Here is a 26,086-nt window from a genome sequence, read left to right as displayed (position 1 = left end):
CCCTCCTCAAATAATTTTAGTAGGTTGGTGAGGCATGACTTCGCTTTATAAAAACTGTATTGACTCTTCCCCAACAAATCACGTTTATGTGTCTGATAATTCTGTTCTTTACTATAGTTTGTACCAATTTGCATGTTACTGAAGGTAGGCTCCCTGGCCTGTAATTGCCAGGATCTCTTCTGGAGCCCATTTTAAAATTTGGGGTTATCTTAGCTACCTTCCTGTCATCAGCTACAGAGCCTGATTTCCGTGATAGGTTACATACTACAATTATCATTTCTCCAATTTCAAATTTGAGTTCCTTTCAAAATCTTAAGTAAATACCATCTGGTCTTGGTGACTTATTACTTGTTAGTTTTTCAGTTTTTTCTAAAATCTGCTCTGTTGACACTCAAATGTGGGATAGTACTTCAAATCTGTTGCCCAGAGAGACTGGCGGTAATGTGGGTATCTCCCCCTCATCCTCCGCAGTGAAGACTGATACAAGACTTCTGTGTGCAAGAAATACGACTTCTGTTGTTCTTTGAGTGTTTTTTTCCCTTTGTATTGTATATTTTGTGGGTAGTGAATGCTATAGTATTACAGAGAGATTTTCATTACAGTTTTCACTGACTCATAAAATATTTTAATTTTTTTCTTTTCGGGTGAAACTTCCCAGATTTCATTTCAGTCTAAAGGTGATGTGTGGGGGGTGGACAGAAGGAGAGAGACTTTACAGAGACCTCTTCCCAGAGTTTCGAGGTTAGACAAGGGTAATTTTTTGCGGGTGGGGGAACAGTTGGACCTGGTCGGCACTTCTGAAAATTCAGGCCCAGGGCTGAAGTCGTGGGGGCTCAGTATTTAGGGAGGAACGCTGTGACTTTCCTCCTCAGAAGGGCTGATGGATGATTGAAGGAGGAGAGGCATGAGGAAAGCGGCCTGCTCTGGATGATGAGGCGGTGTCGGCACCCCTGCAAATCCCGCAGGGAAACATGGGTGCCCAGGAGGGCTGAAGAACCCTGGGTTGACGTTTCCTCTTCTGGTCGGCTCGTAGCTGCCCTGTGGAGCTGGCAGGGCGGGTCGGGGTGGCCACCCGCAGCGCCCGCCGCAGGGCCCGGAGCAGGTGGGGCAGCGTTCCGCAGGCGCGGGTCGAAGAGCAGCCTGCGTTGCCCCACGTGCCCAGAGCCGGGAAGGGATCTTCAGCGCCCTACAGGCAGCGCGAGGGCCTGGGGAGGCCTGGATACCGCCCGCCAGGGCCCCCCTCAGGATGGCCGCCGTGGGCTCGTGCCCGCTGGGCCCCCCTCAAGATGGCCGCCGTGGGCTCGTGCCCGCTGGCCCCCCCTCAAGATGGCCGCCGTGGGCTCGCTAGCCATCTTTGGTGTGGGCAGGAGACGCTGGGGCCAGCCCCGAGAGGCGGGCCGTGCCGTCACGTGGTCTCGCCGCCGCCGCCGCTGATTGGTGGGGGCGGGGCGGGGCGGGTCGCGGCCTCGCCGCTGCCGGTGCGATGTAGGGAAGGGCCGGGGCTGAGCTCGGGGACAGGAGCCGCCGCCGCCGCCGCCCCCGGGTGCTGCCGGCGAGAGACGGGGCCGCGGGATGAGAAAGCGGAACGAGTCCGTCACGCTGGAGCACGAGCCGGGCTGCAGCCTGAGGCGCGGCCTGCGCCTGGCCGGCACCGCGAGCGCGCGGCCCCGCGGGGAGCCGGCCATGAAGCGGCCGCTCGGCAGGTGAGGGCGGCCCCGCGTCCCTGCGGCGCCCCGGGCGAGCCCGGCCCCTGCGCCCCCGGCCCCCTCGTGGCGAGCCTGAGCCGAAGCCCGCATCGCCTCCGCGGGGGCCCGGCCCCGAGCCGAGCGTGAGCCGGGCCGGGCCGGGCCGGGGAGTCCCGGCCGCTGCGGAGCCGACGGGGGCCGGGGTGCGGCTGGGGGCGCGGCCGGCGCAGGGGCCCTTCAGCCCGGGGTTGGTTTCTAAACCCCCGCCGCGCTCGGGCGGACTCAGGCCGGCTCTGCTGCCTGGGGCCCCCGCGCCCTTTGGCCTGCCCCGCTCGTGTGCAGGCAGGCGGCCGCGTCTCCCAGCAGCCGTCCGTAGCCGCAGCCGCGTGGGTAGCCTGATCACAAAAGCCAAGGCCTGTCGGGGAGCGGGGAGATTGTGATCTGTTGGGCGAAACCCAAACCTCCCCGAGGAAGGGAATAGTTTTCTAACAATTGACCCACATTTAGGGGGTGGCAGGGAGGGAAAGGCTTCGGGCTGTTCTTGAGTTCTGTGAGTGAAATAAAATAAACCAGTTAAGATTCATCCTTCCCAAAGGAATACCTACACGCACATGTAATCCATATGGAAAAATGCAACTGTAAAATGGGTTTTTTGTATTATTTCTATGGACAAACAGATCTTCCTGATCCTGACCCCCAAAAGGGGTGAAATACAATGTTATCCTGCAATAGGCAATACACTTATAAATGAGAACCTTATTGATGTGTCTTTTGCCTTCAGTTTATCTCTTGTAAATGCCTAAAGGTGTTTTATAATTGAGACAAGAACTTTGTGGTTTCGGTTGCTGCAGCCAGATTGTATTTATGAAGGATAAAACCACTGTGTAAAACGTTGAGTCCCTCTTGGCATCCTACAGATTAGCCTTTTCTTCTGTTGCTTAATTACCAGATAATTTCTTCATTTATCTATTTTAAAAAGTTATTTTTGTTTAGTCATTTTTCTCTACTGAGGCAAGCTTTCGTGCTGTTTCTGCAAATTTTGGTTTGAACACTGACAATGAAAGAGGTCTTAAAAGAGAAAATACTTATTGATAGCATTTTTGCCTAAATTTGTGACCTACAGCTAACAGGTGGAGCTGCTGTCAACACTGTGGTACGTTAGCACAATTATTTGATGATGGAGGATGGCATTCATTCGATCTCGTTTCAGATTGAATAACTGCACAGTTGATCAGCTTCTCTTAGTTTTCTATTTGTGTAACAATTTTCAAATCTAATCTATGTCTGAATAGATTACTTTAAAAACAAGTGTTAAATAAATGACAGGTCAATTCCAGCAAGTCTGGTTTTCGTGACTCTCTGAAACAGGAAATTTTGTGGCAACATCTGGGAGATTAAAAAAAAAATAGTTTTTTATTGCATTACCTATGAAATTAAATAATACAGTATTGTTAATTGATATTCATTTTTTTCTGGGCTCAAATTGTCAGTGTACTGTAATGTTTATACTATACAGATTAATTTATATAAGTTGTTTTGGAGAGGGATGTTGAAGGAAACTGCAAGTTTTGGCAGCTAGATGGGGGACATTTAAGGTTTCTGGACTCTGGGAAGGTGTGTCAGACAGTTTGGAATTGTGGGATAAGCATATTAGCAGCATGTTCCTAATTAAATAGTCATCGCTGAAATAGTTAATGACCACCAAAATGTTAGTGATAGATTTCAGAGTCAGTATGATTTTGGAGGCGAATGTGGAAGTCCACATTTCTCAAACTTCTTGTCTTAGACCTGCTCTAAACTAGAGTTGGGTTGAAGGAAGCCGCTTTAAGTTGACCTGTTAATGCATGCGTCCACAATATTGGGTCCTTTATGCTGACATAAATCGCCTCTAATGTCAACTTCTGTAATCCACCTCCGCAAGAGGCGCAGCGCTTAATTCAATTTTCATGGCTCGACTGTGAGGTAGTGCAGACGCAGCATTGTGTAATTCGACTTAATTGGCCTCTAGGTGGTGTCCCACAATGCTCATCTGTGACCGCTCTGGAGATCATTCTCAACTCTGCTGCACTGCAGCCAGGTACACAGGGAACAGACTCTCCCCTGCTAAAGCCCCGGGAATTCTTGATTTCCCATTTCCTGTTTGATCAGCATTGGGAACATGCCAGCTTGAGCACAGCTGATCATAGAGACTACACGCCCCAAACGCGCTCCAGCCTGGCCTGCACAGGAGGTGATGGATCTCATTGCTCTGTGGGGAAAAGAGTCTGTGGAGGCAGAGTGCCAATCCAGCAGAAGAAACGCTATGATCTGTGCAAAGATCGCTTGTGAAATGGGGGAGAAGGGCTACATGAGGGACAGACAGCAGTGCAGTGTGAACATAAAAGAACTTGGCCAAGCGTAACAGAAGGCAAGGGAGGCAAACAGTCGTTCTGGTGCTGAACCCCACACGTGCCGGTTCTACAACGAGCTGTATGCGATTCTTGGGGGTGACCCTACCAGTACCCCCACAAGCAACATGGACACCTCACAGGTGTGAGTCTAGGGACAACAGGGAGAACGATATGGTGGATGAGAAGGAGGAGGAGAATGGGAGACAGGCAAGTGGTGGATCCAGTCTCCCGGAGAGCCAGGAAATATTTTTAATCCTGGAGCGCTGTGGGTCGTAGGACATCATGGTGGCTGACTGTGATGTCAGGGAAGGCACCTGTGGGGAGTATACAGTTACAATCAAAGTCCAGTTAAACTTTAGCGGGCACACACATTCTGTGGTATTGCATGATTACTGTGAAGAAAAAGCGAAGTGCTGTGGCTCTCTGCTTACAAGAGGCCGCTCCAGCTACTCCCCCGGAAAAGACTTTTATGTGGACTGGGATAGCTTGGGAATCCTCCATGGATATCTCTAGGAAACGTTCATGGAGGTACTCTGCAATCCTTTGCAGAAGGTTTCTGGGCAGGGCAGTCTTATTTCTTGGACACTTTCCCACACTACTGCTGAATTAATTTGCTGGCATCGTTGCAGTAGCAATAGCAATATTGCAAAAAACAGCATAGCAATATAAAGACCAGCATCTCCTTCCTTTTCACCTCTGTTACTCTCAGGAGACTGATTTCCCCTCGGTGACCCTATGTGATACGGGGGAAGTTCTCATTAAAAGTGCGCTTACAAGAAAGGGAAGGGGGGCGGAAAAAAAGGCACCCCACCCCACATTCCGGATCGCCAAACCACACGGCCGTTAATGTGCCTTTACTATACTCGGCATGGGTCAGTAAGTAATTTAATGGCTGATATTCTCACCACCTGTGAGATTCCGTAATTTGGGAGTGAAAACGTTCCCCCTCCGCCCTGTTTGTAAACAGCTTCCTTTGGTGCTATGGGAAGGGGCAATTGTTCAACTAGCTACCTCTGCTCCCACCATGAGCATGCCATAAACTTCATTAAAAGTCTGGTCACCTATGACTCGGGGTGGCGGGGGTCGCTACTCGCCATGGCTGGCACAGTGAACAGTTGTGGGTTCTGATTATGGCTTGCACCTAGTGTAATTTTTGTTTTGATTTTTTTAATGAAAATGTCCTTGCTATGGAAACATTTTATGCATGTACAATAGTACCTTTCTTTTTTCCCATGACTGACAGCTGGAAATGTGTCCTTTGGCGTGTCATCAACACCTGAAAGCAGACTTTTGCTGATTAGAAGGAGGAGAAAGAGAACGCGGGAGAACGTGTTCACCGAGATAATGAACGCCTCTGGGACAGCTGACACAGAACTGAGAGCATGGAGGATTTCATTGTCTGAGAAGTTAGACGTGGACATGGAGAGCAGAAAAGCTTCCCATGAGCATGAGTGTGCGGTGCAAGATGAGATGCTTCGGATTATGAGGGACAAATCAGACATTGAGGAGTCTGGGTGAACTGCAGGAACAGAAGTAGGAGAGTAGAGACCCTGGTGGTCAGCCAGCATCACCTGGTGCAGAATCACCCTACCCCCAAGTGTTCCATGAAGTGTGGGCAAAAAGTCCATTATCCCTTCCACTTAACTCAGGGGTAGGGTACAAGGAACAGAAGGCGCCCATTCACGGACCTTTGATGGTCTAGAATGTGGTGTTATGTTACACCGCTGAAAATGTTTCTCCTGTTCCAACTTCATAACCCCTTTTCCCCAAGGCTAACTTTTTTTTTTTTTGTTCTCCCTCTTTACTTATGTATGTTAAATAAAGTAAATGGATTTGAGAAATAAATGTTTTTATTGAATAGAAGCAGTGGGCTTTGGCATGGGGTGGGCTTTACAGGGACCGTGATACAAGGCAGGTGAAGCTTTGGGAATGCACAATGCAGACAAGCAGCTCACGTTACTGTGACTCATTATTGAAATGGCTTTTCAAAGCCTTGTGGATACACAGCACCCCTTGCTATGCTCTTCTTATTGCCCTGGTGTCTGGCTGCTCAAAAATGGCTGCCACGTGATCTGCCTCAATTGTCCACTCCTGTGGAAAATTCCCCCCTTTTTTTCCACAGACATTATAGAGCAGGCAGCTATAACCATGCAGATTTTCTCTTCACTAAGGTCCAACCTTGTTAGTAAAGTTCTCCAGCACCCTTTCAAACAACCAAAGGCACATTCAACCACCATTTTGCACTTGCTGATCCTATAGTCGAGCCGTTCCTTGCTGCTATCCAGACAGCCAGTGTATAGCTTCATGAGCCATGGGAGCAAGGGGTAGGTTGGGTCCCCCAGGATAACTACAGGCATCTCAATGTCATCAATGTTCATTTTGTGGTCTGGAAGGAAAGTCTCGGATTGCAGCTTTTCGAACAGACCCCAGTTCCTAAAGATGTGCACATCATGAACCTTTCCTGACCATCCTACTTTGATGTTGGTGAAACGCCCCCTGTGAGTCACCAGTGCCTGCAACACCATTGAAAATTATCCCTTTCGGTTTTATGTACTCTTTGGCAAGCTGGTCTGATGCCAAGATGGGGATATGTGTGCCATCTATTGCCCCACCGCAATTAGGGAACCCATCGCGGCAAAACCATCCACTATGTCCTGCACACTTATCAGACTCTCTCTACCTTTCATAGCAGAAGTCAATTAATGACCCTGCCCACTTGGAGCACAGCAGCTCCCAAGGTTGATTTACCTACTCCAAATTAATTCCCTACTGACCGGTAACTGTCTGGCAGTGCAAGCTTCCAAATAGCGATCGCCACTCGCTTCTCCACTGTCAGAGCAGCTCTCATTTTTGTGTTGCTGAACTGCAGGGCAGGGGAAAGCTCTGCACAAAATTCCTGGAAGGTGGCCTTCCACATTCGAAAGTTCTGCAGCCACTGCTCATCATCCCATACCTGCAAAACGGTGCGGTCCGACCAGTCAGTGCTTGTTTCGTGGGGCCAGAAATGGCGCTCAGCAGAGTGCAGCTGCTCTGTGACTGCCAGCAGCAACTCTGAATTGGGTTGTTTTTTTTTTTGTTTTTTTTTTTTTTTCTTTTCAATGGCTTGCAGCAGGGCTGCTTGCAGGACATTGCTATGTTCCGCGTGGTGGATCCTACTTTGGCTCTGGAAATACTGCAGGAGAAGGCGTGAGGTGTTTGAGATGCTCACAGCAAGAGTGCACAACTGAGCAGGCTCTGTGCTTCTGGGGTTATGGCATATGCATGGGGTTTTAAGGCACGAAAACCACTGGGTTGTTTGCCGCTGATATGAGGGAGGGAGGACGGTGCATCGTGGGATGCCGACGCAATGTTCCCATTCTCCCCTGCAACAATGTTGGTCCCATGAGGCATTGCACAAACTTCCCAAAACACTACAGCAACTTGCACTTTAGGGTAGCTACCCATGTTGCACTGCTTTGTGCATTGATGCAGGCGTTGCTAGTGAGGACACACTCCATTGAGACAATGAGCATGGTGTGGTCACACACAGTCGACTTAAATCAGAGGCTTGAGGTTGAATTAGATAAAGTGGACTTAATTTTGTAGGACAAGCCCTTATTCTGTTTGCAGACTCAGGAAAACAACACATTGGTTAGACTAAGTTAATGTTTTTAACCTTTCCTGCATAAACACTAAAGATCTTTACTTTTAAAATAATAGCTTAGACTGTTGCTCAACTCTACAGCAAAGGTTGACCATATGGCCGATCCTATGAATCTGGAATGCACTAGACTGTGACAGTAATGCCAGTTGTGTTTGTTTACAGTGCTAGTGAATGGTGACTTTAAAGTAGTAGCACCCTGTTAGCCTGGGCTTCCCAAACAGGATTCACTGCATTTAAGGTTGCTCAAGTGTACATCTTCAGAGCAACATAAGTACTAAACAGCAAAGTAATCATAAATTTAGGTAACATTTGCAGAATACAGTACCAATCTACAAGGAGTAGCCTACCACCATCAGTATGTTAGGTCATACTAGTAACGTTTCTGTCCCTCTGTTTCAGTTCATGCTGCCACTCAGTGTGCATACATCCCAGAATGGAGAATCACACTGAAGTGCACAAACACCTGTTTAATTAGCTATTTTGTTGTAGCATATTATGAGTATACATTTGAAAATGGTTGTGTACTTTTGGATAAGATTTGTGTGGTTTGGTTGTATATTGTAGTTGATGTGACCTTTTTTTAGTGGTAATGTAGATGTTGCTTTTCAGAAGGTAAGAAATAAGTGTATGTAATCAACGCTTGAATTCTTTGACTAGTATATGGAAATACTAAAACTCTTAATATTATACAATCACATTTTCGTAAGTGTTCACTAATTTTATGGACCTCCAATTCCTGTGTTCCTACCTTGAGAAATTTTCAGCACCTCTGAAAATCAATCAGTTTCTTCTTAGTTCAGGCACAAAAAATTAATGAATGATTTTGAAAACAGTAGCCATAATTATGAAATATAACATTGGAACATTCAAGTGTAGGTTATGCCATTGCAGCATGATCTAAGTTCTTGGTATCTCTCTATCTACAAAAGGTCTCATAATTTTAACTTTAAGATCTAAACTACTTCCTGTGCTGGCTGGTTTAAAAGCAGGATCTTCAAGACTGCTGAAGATTGGTATGTTACAAAACAATTTTGCCCCCAACCCTTTAAAAATGTAAATAACACTGATAAAGCAATATAGTGATAAACTTACAAAGTGTGGACTTGATTCTTCTGACTCCAAATTGTATTGGAGATTAGAAACAATTTTATAAATGTTAAGCAAAAGCACCACTTAATTTTAAACCATATTAATGTAGCATCAGTAATCAAAGAAATGTTATACTTTTAAAATGGTCACTTGATTCTCTTGTCAGATATCCTTCTCTGTTTGTTCCTTTATTATGTTTTTATTAGAATGGTAATTTCAGAGTGCTTCCTGACTGAGTTAATAACCAGAACCTGACCTTAATAAATGGTTGAAGAATTTCACTTGGGTGGTAATCATATTGTGGGTTAATAGGAAGGCCTTTAACTTAATATTATCAAATCTTAATTTAAAAAATGCTACAATTGCTTCCTCCCTTCCCCAACCAAAATTCTGTCAAACTACTGAAATAAATATATAAAATATATTTTTAAACAATTACCTTTCCTCTCTTCTCTCCTCCCATGTTTCTCAAATGTGGGAAACAGTTTATGAGAGAGACCCAGAATGACGAATACAAAAATTGTTTGTAAAGGAAACTTGCACCCTGTGGGATGCATTCCTTCAGTGTAAATAACTGTCTTTAACTTCTGTTTCATGATTATTTCTGATATAGATACGTTCTAATAGTGAGTGGACACCACATTTGTGTGAACTTTGGGATTGAAGTGAAGGACATTTGAGCGAGGTGTCACATCCTATTATTGCACTTATCATAACTGGAAGGCGGAAAGGGTGTTCTTCATCCATCCCTCACTCCCAGCTCTCTTCCTTATGAATGGTATTTGGGAAATAGGTATCGGTGATCATTTGGTCAAAATTTGGACAATTTAGTTTTGTACTACCCTCTGATTTTCTTTTTCAAAGCTTTGTGTAATTTTGAGTATGTAAAATGACATTGGCAACTTGAATTTTTTGGAGCAGACTAATTTAACATTAATTTTCTGATACTTCCAAATTTTTGAATTAAAAAAAATTAAAGGCTTTTCAGGTTCCCTCTCCTGTGTTTATAAGGGTCTTTTGTGTGGGTCTAAAAGCAATGCCACTAAACAGGCATGGGCCACACCCTCTCCCCCTTCTTTTTATGTACATGCTTGCCTTTTGCCTCTTCCATGTCAGCTTTGCTGCTGCTACTAGGAAACACCCTCTTGCTGAGCCGGGGGAAGAACACACACACAAGCTTTCTCCAGAACAGGACATGAGTAATATTGTCAGGTTAGTTTGTGGGACAGAAAGTGCAAATGATCATCAACAAAGCTGTGCCACTGATTATACGCAGTGCTGTCAAATACAGAGTAAACAAACTGGAAACATTTTTTTTTCTTTCATATAGAGTTGTTAGGTGTTTCTTGCAACAGTAGTAAGTATAACGTTTTCAGATGGAAACAGGATTTTCAAGTTAAATGTTTGTTTGTTGATACCAGCTACATAAGTTCATCTCTTTTGAACTGTGACTGCTTTTAAGGTCAGCACATACTTTACTCTTGGGGGAATTCTGCGCCACTACGCAATGCAGAATTTTGCAGAAATTAACATTGTGTGCGCAGCATTTCCTTTCTCCCACAGAAATGTGCTGCTGGCTGCCCCTAGGGGCTGCTGGACCCAGCAGAGCCCACCTCATGCATAGAAGACACTGCCGGCAGGGGGGAGGATGGAAGAGGGAGGGAGCTAAAGGGTTCCTGACAGCTGCAGTTCCCAGCATGCCCTGAGGGAAGGAGACAGCTGCGTGCAGGAAACTCCATGCAAGCCTGGGACTGAGCATCAGGCTGTTTCTCCCTCTGGATCCCTGGGCTCTGGGGGTGAGGAGGATGAGTGTTTGGGCAAGGGGGGGGCCCTGCAGCTGGGCTCTGGGGGAGAGGGGATGTGGGTGTTTGGTCCCCCGGCTGGGCACTGGGAGGGGGTAAGGGGGCAGAGAAACAGGAATTGGGTTGTCATAGGGGTTTCTTTAACTTTCTACTTCTGGGGGATTTTTTGTGCGTGTCTGTATTGTTACCTGTTGCTGACAGGTATTTTGAAATAAAAAAAATAATTGAAACTGGCATAATTATTTAGTGTTATTTTGACAAATAGCATTTGCAGAATTTTAAAATATCGTGCACAGAATTTTTAATTTTTTGGCACAGAATGTCCCCAGGAGTAATACTTCCCCAATAAGTTCATCTGCACCTTTATCTGGAGGGCTGATGAGTGCCCATTAAGGCTGAAATTCAGATATGCCCTTTCTCCTTTAAGGTTCCTTCTAACTCTCATATCAGTGAATCTTCACCAAAGTATTACTGACCTATTTTCTTGTTTTGTTTTCCTCAAACTCTTCTAAAAATTTTGGATTAAACTAAAGAGGGGTAATATCGGGCATTTGGTTTTGTTTTGTTGAAATTTGGGCTTATAAGGGGAAAATTGACCAGAATAACTGTTCTATAATAACTCCTTGTGTGGACACTCTTATTCCAGAATAAGTCTCCACAGGGGGAGTTATTCCAGAATAGCTATAGCACTTTAAATACACCCTGCCTTATTGTGGAGCAACTTCCTCATGTAGACAAGCCCTAACTCTTCATCAAGTATGGAAGAGCTTCTGTAAGAGGGCTTGAAAAATCCACTTACAAGTTGAAAGTAGGAAACCTTTTTCCTCCCTGGAGGAAGGGGAACCTAAGCCATCATTATCTGCAGAACTACCTTTCACTTGGAAACAAATCCAAGTCCTTTTCCATAAACTTCTGACACTCAAAGGTATGAAAAAAACTTTCCAAACATGAATAGAAGCTATGTTGTTTGCTAAAGCTTGTGACAGACAGCTATCCAGTGTTACTGTTGTTCAGAGCTTTCCTGAGTCTCAGCAGAGTTAAAATAAAATGCTCTGATTAATTTCACAGCTGATTTGGGCAGTAGTAAAGCTTAAAATCATGTCAGTTTTGTTCTGCTGCTGTTTATGAAAGATGTGAACATCAGCAGAGACAAAAAAGAAAAAGGAGTACTTGTGGCACCTTAGAGACCAACAAATTTATTTGAGCATAAGCTTTCGTGAGCTACAGCTCACTTCATTGGATGCAACAGCTCACGAAAGCTTATGCTCAAATAAATTTGTTGGTCTCTAAGGTGCCACAAGTACTCCTTTTTCTTTTTTGCGAATACAGACTAACACGGCTGCTACTCTGAAATCAGCAGAGACAGTCACTGGAGCTGTTGATGGGTTTGTAAGGGCTTAAATGGAAGCTGGAGTACTGGTAAGTTTGCAGGGGGAGAGAGGGAAGGTATCTTACTGGAGAAGAAAGTACATTCTCCATTCCAGCTACCAGAGTTGGGCTTAAATTTATTAGACACTTACTAGCCAAAGGACAGTGCTCCCAGGCAGGGTCTGGGGCAACTTCTTTGTAGAAATGCCAGCATCCTGCCTTTTCCTAGTACTTGAACATGCATGTGCTGGACTTTTGTTGTCTGAGGAACCTTGGTAATGGTAGCTGGGCCTCTGGCTAATCAGTGTTTTGGTTAATATTTTAAAATGTATTCTATGATATTAAAGCTTTGTTTACAATACATAAACAAACTAGGGAAATGTAGCTCCATCTAGGTTTCTATAAGATGGGTGCAAAACTGATTGGAAAACGGTTCCCAGACAGAAGTTATCAGTGGTTCACAGTCATGCTGGAAGGACATAACAAGCGGATTCCCGCAGGGATCGGTTCTGGGTCCGGTTCTGTTCAATATCTTCTTCAATGGTTTAGATAATGGCATAGAGAGTACACTTATAAAGTTTGTGGACCATATGAAGCTGGGAGGGATTGCAAGTGCTTTGGAGGATAGGATTAAAATCCAAAATGATCTGGACAAACTGGAGAAATGGTCTGAAATAAATAGGATGAAATTCAATAAGGACAAATGTAAAGTACTCCATTTAGGAAGTTGCACATACAAAATGGGAAATGACTGCCTAGGAAGGGGTACTGCGGAAAGAGATCTGGGGGTCATAGTGGCCCACAAGCTAAATATGAGTCAACAGTGTAACGCTGTTGCAAAAACAGCAAACATCATTTTGTGATGTATTAACAGGAGTGTTGTAAGCAAGACACGGGAAGTAAATTTTCTGCTAGACTCTTTGCTGATTAGGCCACAACTGGAGTATTGTGTCCAGTTTTGGGCATCACATTTCACGAAAGTTGTGGACAAATTGGAGAGAGTCCAGAGAAGAGCAACAAAAATGATTAAAGGTCTAGAAAACACGACCTCTGAGGAAAGATTGAAAAAATTGGGTTTGTTTAGTCTGGAAAAGAGAAGACTGAGCGGGAACATACTTGAAAACTGTTATGTAAAAGGTTATTACAAGGAGGAGGGAGAAACATTGTTTTCCTTAACCTCTGAGGATAGGACAAGAAGCAATGGGCTTAAATTGCAGCAAGGGAGGTTTATGTTGGACATTAGGAAAAACGTCCTAACTGTCAGGATGGTTGAGCACTGGAATAAATTGCCTAGGGAGGTGGAATCTTCATCTTTTGAGATTTTTAAGAGCAGGTTAGACAAACATCTGTCAGGAATGGTCTAGATAATACTGAGCCCTGCCATGAGTGCAGGGGACTGGATTAGATGACCTCTCAAAGTCCCTTTCAGTCCTAGGGTGCTATGGATGTGTGAGAATTCTGGCTTCAGGTAAGGAAAATATGAAAAGCAGGAGCAGATGAACTTTCCTGGTTTTTAAAAATAAAATAAAATAATCCTATGTTGGAAGGCTTTGAGTGCTGGCAGCTCTGTAAGTTAGCTCTATGTTTGCTATTTAGTTGGCTTTGCAGCCTTTAAGAACATGTGCTTGTCAATTGTTTCAAAGCCTGACTGTTTGTAAACAAGTCAGTTGCAGAGGGTGTCTGAACTACTTTCTGAAAGTAGTTAGCTGACTTACAGTCTATGTAATATTTTGGCACCATTTAGTATACTTGCTGACCTGAATGGGTAGAACCTGTAGGCAGCAGCTGTACCTCGGAGGAGGAGTCAAAGCAATAGCATTACACTTCTTTTTAGATGCTGAGCATAGTGTATTTCCTCTTTTTCAAGCAATGTCCCTATGGGAGCTCTGCTTGAGGTGTACATGCATCTCTTGAGCACTTGAGTGGAGATTTCTAGCTAGCAGTGTCCATTTGGCCTGCATATACATCCTATGTCGTCTTGTGACAGACACTGATACTACGTAGGGGTGTGCGGACAAACAGTCCTCAGTTCCTTCTCCACTGCGTTGGCCTGAGATGCAACTCGAGTGTGTCTTCCTAGCGCATACTCTGCCTTCTGTTTTTATTGCAGTTAGTTGTAGGTTAGTGTTTAGAATAGTTGGTTAATTTTAGGTGAGAGAATTTTTTCCCCCCTCTCTTCACTCTGGGAGACTTGTCTGATCCTGGGAGGCATGCCTGGTTTGTCGGGCTTCAGACATTGCCTTTCTTGTCAGGAGGCTATACCAGTAAGCAACGGGCACTGGTTGCCTCGTCAAGGTGGCTTTTTTTTTTTTTTTTTAAGAGTGCTGCATCTGCGCAGTTTCTGCGCACTAAGTGGCTTGGCCGTGTGTACACCTCGGGAGTTACCGCGCGCAAAGCTGCTTTAATGCGCACAAACTTGCCAGTCCAGATGGGGACGAAGAGAGCCAGCTCCAAAAAAGAACAGGTCCCCATCAAGGTCCTCTGTCTGAGATTACTGTTGGAAGAATAGTAAGAGGCCATTATGGCTCCATCAGCAGCTCGTTGATGACCTGAAAATCAAAAAGGAATCTTACAAAAGATGGAAATATGGATAAAGTGCTAAGGAGGAATACAAAAGAATAGCACAAGTGTGTAGGGACAAAATCAGAAAGGCTAAGTCACAAAATGAGTTACACCTGGCAAGAGACATGAAAGACAAGAAGAAGAGATTCTTTAATTACATTAGGAGCAAGAGAAAGGAAGGAAAGTGTAGGCCCTCTGTTTAGTGGGGCGAAGGAGATCTGATGACATCAAGAAGGCTGAGGTGTTTAATGCCTGTTTTGCTTCAGCCTTCATTGAAAAGGTTAACAGTGATCAGATACTCAACGCAATTAATATTGGCGAGGGGCAAGGAACACAAGCCAAAACAGGGAGAGAACAAGTTGAAGAATATTTAGCTAAGTTAGATGTATTCAGGTCGGCAGGGCCTGATGAAATTCATGCTAGGGTACTTAAGGAACTAGCTGAACCAGTCTCAGAATAGTTAGCAGTTATGTTTTGGGACCTCACCATCCCCCATAAACTCTCAAAGAGTGGAGAAGGGCAAACATAGTACCTATCTTTTAAAAGGGGAATAAAGAGGACCCCCGGGAATTACAGACCAGTCAGATCTAACTTCAATATCTGGAAAGATACTGGAACAAATTATTAAACATTCAGTTTGTAAGCACCAAAAGGATAATAGGGTTATGAGGAATAACCAGCATGGATTTGTCAAAAACAAATCATCTCAAACCAACCCAGTTTCCTTCTTTGACACATTACTGGCCTAGTAGATAGGGGGAAACCAGTAGATCTGAGAGATCTTGGTTCTAGGAAGGCTTTTGACTCAGTCCCACATAATATTCTCCTAAACAAACTAGGGAAATGATAATTTCATCTAGAAAACATAAGGTGGGTGCACAGCTGGTTGAAAGCATGTAGGGACAAGAGTAGTTATCAGTGGTTCGCTGTCAAACTGGGAGGGCATATTGAGTGGGGTCCTGCAGCAGTCAGTCATGGGTCAATTGCTAGTCAGTATTTTCATTAATGACTTGGATGATAAAGTGGAGAGTATGCTTATAACATGTGAATGACACCAAACTGGATGGGATTGCAAAGATTTGGGAGCACAGGATTAGAATTCAAAATGATCTTGACAAATTGTAGAATTGGTCTGAAATCAAAAAGATTAAATTCAATAAAGATAAATGTTTAATCTTACACTTAGGAAGGAAAAATCAACTACACCAGACCCTCGCTAGAATGCTCATCTATGTAGCGCGAATTCACATATAACGCGGTCACAGCCATGGATCCCAAATTTAATTACTTTAATTGGAATTCATTTTAACGCGGTCCCTGTGTTAACACAATACCACGCATGGATCCCAAATCCCACATTCTAGTGAGGGTCCGGTGTACAACTACACAATGGGTGATAACTGGGTAGGTGGTGATAGTGCTGAAAAGTATCTGAGGTTATAGTGGATCACAACTTGAATATGAGTCAACAATGTGATGCAATTGCAAAAAAGACTAATATCATTCTGTGGTGTATTAGTAAGAGTGTTGTATATAAGACATGGGAGGTAACTGTCCTGCTGTACTCGGCACTGGTGAGGCCTCTTCTGGAGTATTCTATCCAGTTCTGGTGCCATACTTTAGGAAAGATGTGGACAAACTGGAGAGTCCAGTTTAGAGCAAGAAAAATGATAAAGGCTTAGAAAACCTGACCTATGAGGAAAGGTTTTAAAAACACTGGGCCTGTTTTAGTCTTGAGGAAAAAAAAGTTTGAGACAGGATTGGATAAGTTTTCAAATATGTTAAGGGCTGTAATAAAGAGAACTGTGATCAATTGTTCTCCATGTCCACTGAAGGAAGAACAAAAGGAAATGAGCTTGATCTGCAGCAAGGCAGATTTAGGTCAGATATTAGGAAAAACTTTCTAATTCTCAGGATAGTTAAGCTCTGGAACAGGCTTCCAAGGGAGGCTGTGGATTCCCCATCACTGGAGGTGTTTAAGAACAGGATTGGTCTGGGGGTTTACTTGGTCCTGCCTCATCTCAGGGGGCTAGACTTGATGATCTTTCAAGGTCCCTTCCAGCCCTACATTTCTATGATTTCATAACAGAAAAAAGATGCTTTTGACTTTTTTTTAAATGGAAGCTCAGAATTTGCAGAATGTAGCAAAAAATTGTGAAGAGACGCTGGTTCTTTCAGCACAGCAGTACCAGAAAAAAACAAAGCTACTCTACAAAATCGTCTTAAATCCTGTTACATGTGATATATGATTTCATAAGTGGTAATGGAATGGAGAAAAATGTGTAAAGCATTATCCTAGGGAATGCTGGAGCAAAGATGTTCCTAGCATTTAAGACTATCATTTCACATAGGAGCAGTTCTGGTATATAAACAAGATCTGTGTTGCACAAGATGAGCTAAAGGAAAGTAAACAACCTTAAACTGTTAATCCCCAGGCCTGGTTTCGATCCCAAATATTCATTGTTGCAACCACCCTTGGGTGCAATTATTAAGTGTTTGCAATGTACTATGTCAGTGCTAAGCACTTAAAATAACTGTAGCATCTGCTTAGTTCTTCTTCCAAGTTTTTTAGGGCAGTAGTTTTCTTGTGACATATGCATAATTCCCCTCAACACTAATGTGAATTAGACTCATATAACGGAGAATAATGTTGCTATTGTCTGTACTGTACACTCAACATATTATGTTGATTTATTTTAATTATATTGCCACACTTTCTATTCTTATTTCTGTTACCTTCAAGAGGATGGAGGATTTGTTTGTGACTTTTTCAGGTTACTTTTACTAATTTAGAGGTGATCTGGAACTGAGTGACTATTGTAGAATACCAAAAGGGACTAAATGTGATAGATAAGGTAATTTCCTGCAATATCCTTGAAAAACCATATTGTAACTTATGCAAAGTTTATGTATATTGTGGGGTGGGGCTGTATGTAACCTCTCTAGCCTGGAGATGTGATGTGAGGCCAGGAAGTTCAAAGAATTATACTGAAATTGCGCGGACAAGAATGGATCTTTGGTGACGACAAGTGTGGTGTAGATTTCCTGGGAAATACTCAGGGAGAGTTTAATGCAGATTCCCGTCTCCAGTTATGGAAAAACTCAGCCTTTTGAAGCTATATCATGAGGAAAGGGGTGATTGTCTGATTACCTGTTCCAAAGGCCCAACCTATGCAAAGGACCAGGCTTATCGGTCCAGTCTGAGTTCTGGTTCAGAATCTGATACAGTTATGAACTTGTAACCATGGGGAAAACCCAGTTATGGGTCTCAAAGGACAGATGCCTACCAGAGCCTGAGGTTGGAGCTGAGGGTGACCTTTGTGTAAGATTTTTTAGCATGTGTGTAGGTTCTTTTATTGGTTTCTAATGTTTTCTCTGTAACACTTTCCCCTTAAGAATAAATGTGTTCGCATATAAAGAGCAGTGGTATAACTTGTAACTGCAGGCAGTACACTGGGCATAGCCTGGAGGGAGAGCAAAGTGCAGACATTAGTCCTTTAGACAGTCTGGCTTGCTGGGGCTATTGCAGGGCAGGCAGAGAACTGTACCGCCTGGAAAACCTTTTGGTCAGGAGGGAGAGACGTGGGTCTCAGCCCAAGAAAGGTGACAGCTGAGGAGCCATGAGGAGTGGGTGCTCTTGAGAAACAACTGAGGGGGATTACAGGTGCAGTTGGCCTGAAACTGACACTAATAACTTTAACCAGGCCCGATCCTTAAAGGTATTTAGGCATCTGGCTCCCAGTAAAATCAATGGAAATTGGTTGCCTAAATACTTCAGGAGGATCTGGGTCTCTCTGAATGTTTTTCTTAAAGGAGTTTGCAGCCTTATTCCTCCCTAAACCTGACTTTCTGTAAAACATTTAGAATCTCTCTTCTATGGACTGTAGGTATCTCTTTCTTTGGTAATCGTATTGTGTACGGAGCTGGTAGGAGGGCTAGTAAGGAGGCCTGGGGCGCAGTGTACTCAATATGCTGAGGCCACCTAACTCTTGTCTCTCTCTGGCTTGTGTGATGCAGTTAAGAGCATCAGCCAGTGTCTAGCTGAGACTGGGGCAAACGCAAGAGCAAGTTGGCTGAAGCTCAGGCCAGATGAGAGTAAGGTGATGGTGGATTATAGAAAGTAACTGGAAGAGATGGCAGAGGTAAAGCCCACTGCTGTGATTACGTCTGCCATTAGTTACCACAGTCCACGTTGAGGAGAGATTTTAACACCCCTGGCTGCTATTTGAGAATCACTCTACAGCAGTGACCCAGTCCGCTTTTTCTCAGCTGTGTCTGGCAAGGCGGTTGCAACCCTTCCTTCTCCATGTGGACGCTTGCCACTATTGTCCATCCTGTTGTTACCTCAAGATTAGGCGATTGCAGTGTGCTCTGCATGGGACTATGCCTTGGACTCGTGTGGAGGCTGAAGTTGGTGCAGAGTCCAGCACTTCACTTATTGAGCAGAGCATCTTGCTTGGCACATGTGACGCCAGTGCAAAGTCTGAGACCTGCACTGGCAGCCCGCTGATCTCTGAGTGGAGTTTAAGGTGTTGGAGAAAAGTCAGTATGGAAATCTTTTCTCTTGGTGTGGATATATTGCAAAGCAAGAAAATAGCTAGTTTAGTTACATTGCTTATTTCACTCGTACAATTTTCAACATTTCCATACTTCAGTGTGGTACCATCTATTTAATGTCCATGGAAGAAGAGTGGTTATAACTATTGATGGATTGAGGCTTTCTTGCCTGGTTACATTTTAAACAGGCATCCTCCTAATGACTAAGGTGTAATGTGACATTAACAATTAGTATTTGGAACGGGTGGCTGAGCAAACCAAGACGTGGTTCAGTTCAGTTCTGCTCCCCAAAAAGGGGAAATGAAAGATATTGATGTGCTCTGACTGTGACAGATAAATGCACAATCATCAATGTTTTACTTCTCTGTTTTTATTAACGTAAGTACTCTGGGGCATGTCAAACTATTTTTGTAACCTGACTGTTCTTAAAACTGTAGCTTGCTCAATTTTGAGTGTGGGTCAGAGTTCTTTCTTGTGTCATCTTGAACAGTATATTAGCTGTCCAGGATTCTGTCCTACAACCTTAGGGCTAAATTCCATTCTGTTTGAAATTAATGGCAAAACTCCAATTGACTTCAGTAGGATCAGGATTTGGGCCCCAGAACAACTCGTTCCTCTCCCCCACCCCCAATACTTTTTCCTCCTACAACCAGTCCTTGGCACTAATCCATACAGTTATCCTTGGTGAGTAGGTGGTTGATGGCAAAGTAACTCCTTGAGTGTGAGAGGAGAGAAAGTTGAAAAATTCCGTTACACTGACAGAGCACTCAAATGAGAGAAACAGGAGACTTAAAAAAAAATAAAATAAAATAAGAGCAACCGTTTTTTTATTGCAGATCCCTAAAAATATAACTTAAAAGGAGAGGCCTAAAAACTTAAAAACAATGACGAGTCTGGTGGCACCTTAAAGACTAATATCTGTTAGTCTTTAAGGTGCCACTAGACTCCTGGTTGTTTTCGTGGATAGAGACTAACACGGCTACCCCTCTGATCCTAAAAACTTAGCTATGCTGTAAGCCATCTGAAACCTCACAACTTCAAGAAGGGTTACATGACATTTAAAATGTTTGGGGTGAGGAGGGATTTTTGTTGTTTTGAGGATGTGTAATATTTAAAATTTTTATTAAAGCTAAAGTTAAAATTATATAACACACAGGTTAGGGAAAGAGTACCTATACATCTGGGTGTAGTGCTTAGGTTATCCAAAAGTACAAAGTTTGGTTTAGAAGTCATAAGATACATATAGTACATCATCTGTAATAACCAAAATTTAGGTGAATAAATTTAATGACACAGTTTAGATATTTGCAAAAAAGAAAAGGAGTACTTGTGGCATCTTAGAGACTAACAAATTTATTTGAGCATAAGCTTTCGTGAGCAATAGCTCACTTCCGATGAAGTGAGCTGTCACTCACGAAAGCTTATGCTCGACTAACAAATTTATTTTGTAAGGTGCCACAAGTACTCCTTTTCTTTTTTGTCCCTTAGAAAATACAATGTATCAGGGAAGTTTGTCAGTTACTTTCTCGACTTTGCTTCTCATTGGCACTCCAGTATTGCCGATGTTTGGTGATGTGTTCTAGATAGATGTCCCTCGACCACCTGATGGCGTCCCACACCATAAGTTGCCTCATCAACTGAGCATAGTGCTGACCGATTCCTCATTCTTGCAATACTCGCTTGTTACTGGGGTCCCGTGTGCCCACAAGGCCCTGCTTCAGGGCTTTGGTCCAGGGTAACCCATAAGGCTTCTATCAAGGTTCCAGTTGGTTGTGTATGAGGGTAAGGGAGTACAGCTGATAGGCTCCTCTCAAGCATGACCACCTTGTAGGTAGGCAAGACTAGTGGGTTCTATCACTACCACAAGAACCCAGAGCCCATGTGGGTGGTTCTGCTCTCTTCTGTTGTCCAGAAGCAGGGTTGGTTAGCACGTCAGATGCAAATGGGCAGAAAATAACTGGCCAATTATGGAGCTTGTGCTCTGATGTCGACACAGTGTGTTTTGGGGCCAACTTAATGCCTAGTCCCCTGCTCAGTTACCATTCCCCTTCCCTCATTTTTCCACATTACCCCCACCAGCTCACTCCCTTCCTCATTCCTAATATCTAGAGAATATGGCAACGGGGGGTAAGGCTTGGAAATGTAATGGAAGTTTTGCTTCTTGTTCATCTCTTCATTGCAGAGTTTTGGACAGGAGGACCCAGAATTTAAACCTGCTTTCTGTTGAACCATTCAGGATATGGGCTAGTTGGAGGAATATTTAAAATTACTTGAGAAACATTTTGAGTGATAGAGCTGGAAAAGAGATCCAGGGATTTGATTCTTCCCAGTCTTTCAGTGTTACGGCATTTAGCTCTACTTTCGGCACATTTTCTGTGTCAACTCCTATAAACAGCTAATATGAGATTAATAGCATCTTGTAAGAGCTGACTTCTGCTTTTATATGCAGACAGTTCCAGGTACTGAGGACTAGTTACACTTTGTCCTCAGTATATGGAACATAGTTTGCTGGTATATCAGCTTTACAACCATCTGTCGGTACAGAGCAAGGAAATCTGAATGGCATGAAGAATTTTATTTGGATTTTAGGCATTACTGATTAAGGTCTGGGCTGGTTTCTCCACTGCACCTGGCTAGTGGATGTTCATCAACAAAATATTTATAAATGCAATACTGTGTATATACTGTTTTAGTGTCTAATAACTTGTTTTTGAGGAGAAGATATTCAGGGTCTGAAGATCTTATTTGTTGGAGTTGGCATCTTCTTAGAAAATACTCTGGGGAAAAATGGTTTGCAAATATAAGTCAAATTTTTGTGGGAAGTTGTATTTACTTTGAAGCTGTTCAAAGCTCAGCCCAGATTTATCAGAGATCTCATATAAGAAACCTTTGTCCTCCTGTTATTTGTATAGAAATATTTCCTGTATTAAATAATAAATATCCTCTTAGTTGGGCAGAATATAACTTTTAGCTTGTCATGTTGTCTTCCATGCCTTTTAAGTGTGTTTATTTTTTAAAAGTGACCTTGGAAAAATGACAACACTTAACTCAAAAGATCTGTCCTTGTGCATCTTCAGAGTAACCGCTACATGTGAAACGGTATGGAGAGCTGGGTAGGGAAGGCTGTGCCTCCCCTCACAGCCTGGCCCCTGCCCCCTGTCTGCCCCTTCCCACTTCCCATCCCCGACTGCCCCCCCCCAGAACTCCCAACCCATCCAACCCCCCCTGCTCCTTGTCCCCTACCACCCCTTCCTGGGGACCCCACACCCTATCCAACCCCCCTGTCCCCTGACTGCCCCAATCCCTATCCACACCCCCGTCCCTAACTGCCCACCAGGACCCCACCCCCAACCAACCCCCCCGTTCCCTGTCTCCTGACCACTCCCCTCCCCCAAACCTCTGCCCCATTCAACCTCCCCTTTCCCCTGACTGCTCCCCAGGGCCTCCTGTCCCTTATCCAACTTACCCTTACCCTTACCCTTACCCTGCCGCTCAGAGCAGCAGGACAGGCTTATTTGAAAGCCTAGGAGGTGAGCAGGTGCAAGCTGCGCTGCCCATGTGGTGGCATTACTGCGGGAGGGGGGGACAGTGGGGGAGGGGCCGGGGGTGAGTCTCTCTGGCCGGGAGCTCAGGGGCCGGGAAGGACGGTCCGGCGGGCCGTAGTTTGCCCACCCCTGCATTAGATTATATGTCAGGTATAGGAAAGCTATCAAAATTAAGGCAGGAAAAACTTAAAGGATATGAGTAGTTTTTACCAATCTAGAAATATACAGCCTGATTCTTCTTTTAAAAGGATACCAGTGATTTTTTTTAAACTGCTACCTTATTTATAGTGCATGTTCTTCACCGCAGAAACTATGTAGTCTTCTCAAAAAAAAAGAAAAGGAGTACTTGTGGCACCTTAGAGACTAACAAATTTATTTGAGCATAAGCTTTCATGAGCTATAGCTCACTTCATCGGATGCTTAACTTTCAACGAAAGCTTATGCTCAAATAAATTTGTTGGTCTCTAAGATGCCACAAGTACTCCTTTTCTTTTTTGCGAATACAGACTAACACGGCTGCTACTCTGAAATATGTAGTCTTCTGTGCCTAGTACAGTGCCAAGCATAATTATCAGAGTTTAATAAATAATAAACTAGGCCTTGAGTAATCTTGTTACCCTGTCCACTGTCTCTCCTCCTCCACCCCTTTATTTTGTTTGTTTCTTGTCTTATTTAGATTGTAAACTCTTTAGGGCAGGGACAAAAGACTATCTCACTCTGCTGTAAGGTGCCTGGCATCTGTTTGGATTCAGTAAAATAAATAAATGATTATAGATAAACTCACTTGGGTAATTCAAGATTTTCTAAACAATGATTTGTTGTTTGTTCATTTAACTTGTAAGTGTGTGTATGTATGTAAGACAACTGTGTAATCCCAGGGATTTGCTATTTTAGAGTCAAGGTCTGCTCCATTACACTGCAATGAATGTGGTGCAACTCCATTGACTTCAGTGTATCTTTCTTCAAAGTAGTTATTCTAGATGTACAGCAAAGTAACTGAGATCAGAATCTGTCTCTTAATGATTCCAACAAGAAATGCACTCAAATATGTTTCAAGCAAAGATCAGAGCAGCAGTGTTACGCAAACTACCTCCTCCCCACCACAGTCTCGGAAATCTGGAAAGTCAGCAGAAAAAATAAAAGCTGTGGAAATCTTTTGTTCTGTTCTTTGGGCTGCATCTCTTACTTTCCTGTCCTGATGTTATCAGTCTAAATAATATGGCTGCTTTGTTTATTTCCTTTATGTGCATGTATATTATAGAAATATACTGTCCTTTTTTTAAGGAATGGCTGTATAAAGTTAAGTGTCAAAATCCATCCTTAGGCACCTAAATAAGTGGCCTGCTGAACACTCATAGTTCCCAGTGAGAATTGATCGTGAAATTTGCTTCATAAAGCAAAGCCATATTCAGACATCTTATTTTTCTTTTCTCCTCCCTTACAGGCGATATGGATTGTGGTTCCGATTACGGAAGTTGTTAATCTGGTTGTTGGGAGTATACATAGCCGTTCCATTTCTAGTGAAACTTTGTCCTGCTATTCAGGTGAAGCTGGTCTTCCTAAATTTTGGTAAGTGCTCATATCTTTTTTCTCTCTCTCTCTTTTTTTTTTTTTTTTTTTTAAATGAAGCTGATAAAACTATTTTTTTTGCCAGAGTTGCTTTTTAAAATTTTTTAGCAAATCAGACACTGTATTTGTATTCCTACTTGTGTATGTTAATTGTATCCATGTGTGACAAATGTGTATTGGTTCTCTCTTCTTTGTCCTGGGCCAAAAAGCTGGAAAAATCCTTTGGCCGTTGTACTTCAGCCAACTAAGGCATAAGGTGTTGGCTGCTTTTTCATATGTGAGGCAGCTGTATTTTTGGTGTCCATCAAAATTCCATGGTGCGAACTGCCCAGAATAATTAGCAAATAGAAACACTTCTGTGAATTAAGAAGCTCTGAATTTGTTTAACTGATGTGAAAAGAAAAGGAGTACCTGTGGCACCTTAGAGACTAACAAATTTATTTGAGCATAAGCTTTCGTGAGCTACAGCTCACTTCATCGGATGCATGCAGTGGAAAATACAGAGGGGAGATTGATATACACACACAGGGAACATGAAACAATGGATTTTATCATACACACTGTAAGGAAAGTGATCACTTAAGATGAGCCATCACCAGCAGCCGGGGGGAGGGGGGGAGGAGGAAAACCTTTCATGGTGACAAGCAAGGTAGGCTATTTCCAGCAGTTAACAAGAATATCTGAGGAACAGTGGGGCGCGGGGTGGGGAGGAGAAATACCATGGGGAAATAGTTTTACTTTGTGTAATGACTCATCCATTCCCAGTCTCTATTCAAGCCTAAGTTAATTGTATCCAGTTTGCAAATTAATTCCAATTCAGCAGTCTCTCGTTGGAGTCTGTTTTTGAAGCTTTTTTGTTGAAGGATAGCCACTCTTAGGTCTGTAATCGAGTGACCGGAGAGATTGAAGTGTTCTCCAACTGGTTTTTGAACGTTATAATTCTTGACATCTGATTTGTGTCCATTCATTCTTTTACGTAGAGACTGTCCGGTTTGGCCAATGTACATGGCAGAGGGGCATTGCTGGCACAGGATGGCATATATCACATTGGTAGATGCGCAGGTGAACGAGCCTCTGATAGTGTGGCTGATGTGATTAGGCCCTATGATGGTATCCCCTGAATAGATATGTGGACAGAGTTGGCAACGGGCTTTGTTGCAAGGATGGGTTCCTGGGTTAGTGGTTCTGTTGTGTGGTGTGTGGTTGCTGGTGAGTATTTGCTTCAGATTGGGGGGCTGTCTGTAAGCAAGGACTGGCCTGTCTCCCAAGATCTGTGAGAGTGATGGGTCGTCCTTCAGGATGGGTTGTAGATCCTTGATGATGCGTTGGAGAGGTTTTAGTTGGGGGCTGAAGGTGATGGCTAGTGGCGTTCTGTTGTTTTCTTTGTTGGGCCTGTCCTGTAGTAGGTGACTTCTGGGTACTCTTCTGGCTCTGTCAATCTGTTTCTTCACTTCAGCAGGTGGGTATTGTAGTTGTAGGAATGCATGATAGAGATCTTGTAGGTGTTTGTCTCTGTCTGAGGGGTTGGAGCAAATGCGGTTATATCGTAGAGCTTGGCTGTAGACAATGGATCGAGTGGTATGATCTGGATGAAAGCTAGAGGCATGTGGGTAGGAATAGCGGTCAGTAGGTTTCCGATATAGGGTGGTGTTTATGTGACCATCGCTTATTAGCACCGTAGTGTCCAGGAAGTGGATCTCTTGTGTGGACTGGTCCAGGCTGAGGTTGATGGTGGGATGGAAATTGTTGAAATCATGGTGGAATTCCTCAAGGGCTTCTTTTCCATGGGTCCAGATGATGAATTTAACTAAATTTAACTGATGTGATATTTGTTCCCCCTATCCAGTTATGGTTTGTGAAGGATGTGCCTTTTTAT

At 43.7% G+C, this 26,086-nt stretch overlaps 1 protein-coding gene across 1 annotated transcript in view; it reads left to right on the top strand.

Moving 5' to 3' along the window:
- The first annotated feature begins 1,358 nt into the window (after nucleotides 1-1,358).
- ABHD12 (abhydrolase domain containing 12, lysophospholipase) overlaps nucleotides 1,359-26,086 on the top strand; it is a 60,540-nt gene continuing 35,812 nt past the window's right edge. The window contains exons 1-2 of the mRNA XM_038395663.2: nucleotides 1,359-1,703; nucleotides 24,086-24,210. Coding sequence (XP_038251591.1) covers nucleotides 1,573-1,703; nucleotides 24,086-24,210 — 256 coding nt within the window. The 5' untranslated portion in view covers nucleotides 1,359-1,572. The remainder of the gene's footprint in view (nucleotides 1,704-24,085; nucleotides 24,211-26,086) is intronic.

This window comes from Dermochelys coriacea, chromosome 3, assembly GCF_009764565.3.
Source record: "Dermochelys coriacea isolate rDerCor1 chromosome 3, rDerCor1.pri.v4, whole genome shotgun sequence".
NCBI classification, from domain to species: domain Eukaryota; kingdom Metazoa; phylum Chordata; order Testudines; family Dermochelyidae; genus Dermochelys; species Dermochelys coriacea.
This window is presented reverse-complemented; position numbering and strand designations above follow the sequence as displayed.